This window comes from Oreochromis niloticus, linkage group LG13, assembly GCF_001858045.2.
Source record: "Oreochromis niloticus isolate F11D_XX linkage group LG13, O_niloticus_UMD_NMBU, whole genome shotgun sequence".
Taxonomy (NCBI): Eukaryota; Metazoa; Chordata; class Actinopteri; order Cichliformes; family Cichlidae; genus Oreochromis; species Oreochromis niloticus.
This window is the reverse complement of record NC_031978.2, coordinates 8,053,444-8,059,030: the sequence shown is the minus strand read 5'-3', so window position 1 is coordinate 8,059,030 and position 5,587 is coordinate 8,053,444. Positions and strand designations below refer to the sequence as shown.

Here is a 5,587-nt window from a genome sequence, read left to right as displayed (position 1 = left end):
TAGAATAATTAGAAAAGTGCAGATTGTTTATTGTACCTGTGCATTAAAAAGTAGACATGTAACTTTCAATAAGTTAGTGTATATATAAGCTGAGAAAAGTAATGTGCAAGTTATAACAGCAGAAGTTGTTACAGCACTGATGTAGACATCTGTGTTTGTTGGGAGCAGTTCTGATTGTACAGTCTGACAGCTGCAGGGAGGAAGGACCGGCGGAAACGCTCCTTCATGCATCTAGGATGCAGCAGTCTGTCACTGAAGGAGCTCTGCAGTTCAGCAACATTTACATGCATGGGGTGGGAGACTCTGTCCATCAGAGATGTTATTTTGGCCAGAGTCCTTCTGTCTCCCACTACCTGCACTGGGTCCAGGGTGCAACACAGAACAGAGCTAGCCTTCCTGATGAGTTTATCCAACCTCTTCCTCTCAGCTGCCGATAAACCGCTGCTCCAACATACCACACTGTAAAAAATGACAGATGCCACCACAGAGTCATAGAAGGTCTTTAAAAGCGCTCCCTGTACTCCAAATGACCTCAGCCGCCTCAGCAGGTAGAGTCTGCACTGACCCTTCCTGTAAAGAGTGTTGTGGCTCCAGTCCAGTTTATTATTCAGGTGAACACCCAGGTACCTATAAGAGTCCACTATCTCAATGTCCACTCCCTGGATGTTCACCGGTGTCAGTGTGGTGGGTCTGCGCCTCCGGAAGTCCACCACCAACTCCTTGGTTTTCCCGGCGTTGATCAGCAGGTGGTTCTGCTGACACCAGTCCACAAAGTCCAGAGTCCACTGTCTGTACTCTGAGTCGTCCTCACCTGTGATGAGGCCGACTATGGCAGAGTCGTCAGAGAACTTCTGTAGGTGGCAGCGTGGGGAGTTGATGGAGAAGTCTGCTGTGTAGAGGGTGAAGAGGAACGGTGCCAGCACAGTTCCCTGTGGGGCCCCCGTACTGCAGACCAGCGTGTCAGAGACACAGCCCTGTGACCTCACATACTGTGGACGTTCTGTGAGGTAGTCCAGTATCCACTGGGACATGTGGTGGTCCACTCCCGATAGCTCCAGCTTGTCCCTCAGAAGTCATGGCTGGATGGTGTTGAAAGCACTGGAGAAATCAAAGAACATGATCCTCACAGTGCTTCCAGGCTTCTCCAGGTGAGTCAGAGCTCGGTGCAGGAGGTAGATGATGGCATCCTCCACCCCAATGCCAGGCTGGTAAGCAAACTGCAGCGGATCCAATGAAGACCTCACCAGGGGGCGCAGATGGTTTAGAACCAACCTCTCGAGGGTCTTCATCAGATGCGATGTCAGGGCTACCGGCCTGTAGCTGCTGAGGTCCTTGGGATGGGAGGTCTTTGGTACCGGTACCACACAGGAGGTCTTCCACAGCTGTGGTACTTTCCCCAGTGACAGGCTCAGGTTGAACAGATAACCTAGGATGCCACACAGTTCATCTGCGCAGCATCTCAGGAGCCTGGAGCTGACGCCATCTGGACCTGCAGCCTTACGCACCTTGATCTTGCGAAGCTCGTTCCTCACTTGAAGTGCTGAGATGGAGAGAGGGGGTTTTGGGGGAGGGGTGTGTATGTTGGAGTCCACAGAAGCCGGGGGTGGGTGTAATGACTGGGAGCTGGGAAGTCACACTAATGCCGTTTAGTTTGTATAGTGTAAGTAGTAGAAGTATACTAGAGTACTCTGATCACTGATAGGATATTTTTTTGTAGAAATAAACCTTTAACATTACTGCATTGTAGTACTGTGATCTTTGGCTATTTTTGCTATACTGACGTATGCATATAACTGGATATGTAACTTATCCATTCATCTTATTTGTCATATATTTGTATTATGTACTTCCTTTTTGTAAGAAACCACACACGTGATCACAGCCACAAGAATCAATCAGTGAAAGAATAAAGTTCCTCAAACCGAACCTTAAGCTCCTTATTCCACACGCTGGGATCATTTGGCCTTCAGTGGTGTCCTGGCTGACACACCGGAGTGACTGGAGTGCTAAAGAGTGAATCGGAAACACCATTTAATTGTCCTTCATCTTGTGGCTGCCATTAGCTGATCTGCCAGTTAGCCGGTGTGCTAGTTAGCTGGTGTGTTAGTTAGCCGGTGTGCTAGTTAGCCCGTTCGCTAGTCAGCTGGTGTGCTGACCAGCTAACCAGTAGGTTACAAGATGAGCTTGTCTGTCTGATGAGCCAGCTCTCTCTGTCTTGGTTGTTGTGTCCTTTGGCAAGAAATTTCACCTACGGCCTACTGGTGTTGGCCAGAGGCGCCGATGGTGCGATATGGCAGCATCGCTTCTGTCAGTCTGCCCCAGGGCAGCTGTGGCTACAACTGTATCGGTGACTTATCTACAGGGTAACAGCCTGTTTTATCAAACTATGGCTATTACTACTGTGATCATTTGCAGCCCAGTGTGCCGCTCTCTCTGCTGGGATGAACCACTGGAGCTCACCCAGTCATCCCTTTCTTTCTCTCATGAAGAAGTGAAATAAATATATTTATTATGTTACTGTCTAATATTCTTTAAATCAAACTGTAACTCTAAATCTTTAAATTAGGCAGTTCATGAAGTATTTTTTTAAATAAAGAAAGACATGACTATAACAATTTTTTAGAGAATTTAGAGTCCAATTATCCACTCAAATGTAAATAAAAGTTCACTTGACAGCTGTATAAAGGTTTCCTGTTTATACATTAATATAAATCACATTTCAAATGATCATCTGTGGAAAAGTTTGAATACTGACCTGAGAGTTTCCACTGCACACTGTGAAATCTTTAGTCCAGCAGACAGAAGCTTCACTCCTGAATCCTGCAGGTCAGAGTTACTCAGGTCCAGCTCTCTCAGACTGGATGACTGGCAGCTGAAAACTGACAACAGAGTTTCACAGCTTCTCTCTGACAGGTTACAGCCACTCAGTCTGAAAAATAAAAGAAGTCTATACAACAAATACTCATGTAGAATTTGTAAATACATTTCACAACATTAAATCTTGACTTTCTATTTTTAAAGGAAACATTAACATACTACGATACAACATCATATGGATGAACTTTAATTAATAATTCTAAAAACAAAATGTTTTCTGATCTGACCTCAGAGTATTCAGTTTACAGTTTAAACTTTGTAGTCCAGCAGACAGAAGCTTCACTCCTGAATCCTGCAGCTTTCTGATACTCAGGTCCAGCTCTGTCAGACTAGAGGACTGTGAGCTGAGAACTGAGGACAGAGCTTCACAGTTTTCCTCTGAGAGTTCACAGATGTTAAGTCTGAAGATAAAAACATGAAAAAAGATTGTTGTTGAAGTGTAACCAGGGTGCAATAGCTTATTGTCTTGTGCTGAGCAGGTTAGTAAAATTTCACTTTAACTTGGAAATGAATAAAAATGCTTTGAAACAAGGATAATTGGATAAAGATATAAACAAAACAAAAAAATACCAAACATATAAACAAACAGAAACAAACAGAATACAAATTGATCTGACCTCAGAATATTCAGTTTGGCGTGTGGACTCTCCACTGCAGCAGACAGAAGCTTTACTGCTGAAGCCTTCAGGCTGTTGATACTCAGGTCCAGCTCTCTCAGATTACAGGACTGGGAGCTGACGACTGACAACAGATTTTCACTGCCTTCCTCTGAGATGTTACAGCTGCTCAGTCTGAGAGAGAAAGGGAAAAACAAAAACAAAAAAAACAAACAATATATGTGATCAAATGAAATTTGTTTATATGTTGAACCTTGACGTTTTATTTTAAACCTATGAGACTATGAGTGCTACCAATCCAGCACACATGATTGGTACCTTGATGGTACCTTACTCAGGGGTACCACAAGTTAGCTATTCGGTGGATTCGACCCTTGACCCTTGGTCATGGGGGACCACTCAGCCTACTGAGCTAATAATTCTGTGTACGCTATCATACAATATTAACTAAAACAATTATTTTAGAAAATTTTACTAATTCAATAATCATTATGCTCATTAACTGTGTACTGTGAGGAACACTGGATTTTAAACACTAGCTGTATAAAACTGTTTCTGTTAAAGGTGTTTATAAAGGAGATGAGCTGAAACAGACTTCATGGAGAATGTTTGCTGTCAGGATATATCAAAGACAAAGCAGAGATCCATCCAGTCTCTTCCACTAAGCCCAGAGATGTACAGACAACCACTCTTACTCACACCTGCATGAAGTTTACATCACCTGGTAACCTAACTGCATGTCTGTTGACAGTGGGAGGAAACTGTAGAGGACCCAGAGAGTAATTCTGTGGGAACCCTGGTTATGGAAGCCTTATAGTTAGATATAATTACTGACAAGAAATATGACCTTAGAGGCAATTTCAGTAATGAAGACCGAAGTTCTCCCTCCATACGGGATGAAAACATGACAGCACAGCAGAGATTTATATTTAAAAAAGGAGAGTGTGCACTGAAAGTGAGGTACAAACTTGAACTTAAATTGCGAACATCAGAAAAAGATGTAGGTGAAGTCTGGTAGCTGAAGTTTGTGCTTTAGAATAAAACAACCAAACTCCTGGAGTTGGAGACAATAAACCTCTCAGAGACCCTGAAGCATCAGAGCTCATGTTCTTATAAGCTGGGTCTGGATTGTCCTTTGATAAGAGTTACAGAACAAAATGTGTTTTAGAAATGCTAGAAATGCTGGAGTGTTCTTTTAACTGAGCACATCTGATTTATTTCCCATGATTTTAAGAATGAAGTGATGATCACATATTTACTTACAGAGCTTTGTTGGAGGCTTTGACCACTGGCAGCATTCTCAGAAGAGCCTCCTCTGAAGTAGAGTATTTCTTGAAATCGAACTTATCCAAATCTTCTTCTGATGACAGCAAGATGAAGGTCAGAGCTGAGCACTGAGCAGGAGTCAGTTTACCTGTGGAGAGACTTCCTGAAGTCCTGTGCTGTTGGATCTCCTCCACTAGAGAACGATCATTCAGTTCATTCAGACAGTGGAGCAGATTGATGCTTTTCTCGGCAGACAGATTCTCACTGAGCTTCTCCTTGATGTACTGGACTTTTGGTAGAGTGATTCGTGAGATACTTCCTGTCTGTGACATCAGGGCTACTAAGAGAGTCTGATTGGTCTGCAGTGAAAGACCCAGGAGGAAGCGGAGGAACAAGTCCAGGTGTCCATTTGGACTCTGTAAGGCCTTGTCCACAGTACTCTGGTAGAAGTGTTTCTCTGCAGATTCTCCTGTTTCAGACTTCTGGGAGTTTTTTTGTTCTTCCAGCAGATTGAGTCCAGAGTTGATGAAGGTCAGATGGACATGAAGAGCAGCCAGAAACTCCTGAACACTCAGATGGATGAAGCAGAACACCTTGTCCTGGTACAGTCCACTTTCCTCTTTAAAGATCTGTGTGAACACTCCTGAGTACACTGAGGCTGCTCTGATATCAATGCCACACTCTGTCAGGTCTGATTCATAGAAGATCAGGTTTCCTTTCTGCAGCTGTTCAAAAGCCAGTTTTCCCAGAGACTCCATCATCTTCTTGCTGTCTGGACTCCAGTGTGGATCTGTCTCTGCTCCTCCATCATACTTGACCTTCTTCAC

General features: G+C 43.8%; 1 protein-coding gene across 1 annotated transcript; it reads right to left on the bottom strand.

The window, feature by feature from the left end:
• Positions 1-1,951: 1,951 nt before the first annotated feature.
• On the bottom strand, positions 1,952-5,363 carry LOC109204869 (NACHT, LRR and PYD domains-containing protein 1-like). The gene is made up of 5 exons (XM_019367103.2): positions 4,758-5,363; positions 3,495-3,668; positions 3,105-3,278; positions 2,756-2,929; positions 1,952-2,006 (listed from the first exon to the last, which is right to left on the bottom strand). The coding sequence occupies exons 1-5, from the start codon at positions 5,090-5,092 to the stop codon at positions 1,967-1,969; spliced, it is 897 nt and encodes a 298-aa protein (XP_019222648.1). The 5' UTR covers positions 5,093-5,363; the 3' UTR covers positions 1,952-1,966.
• Positions 5,364-5,587: the final 224 nt, after the last annotated feature.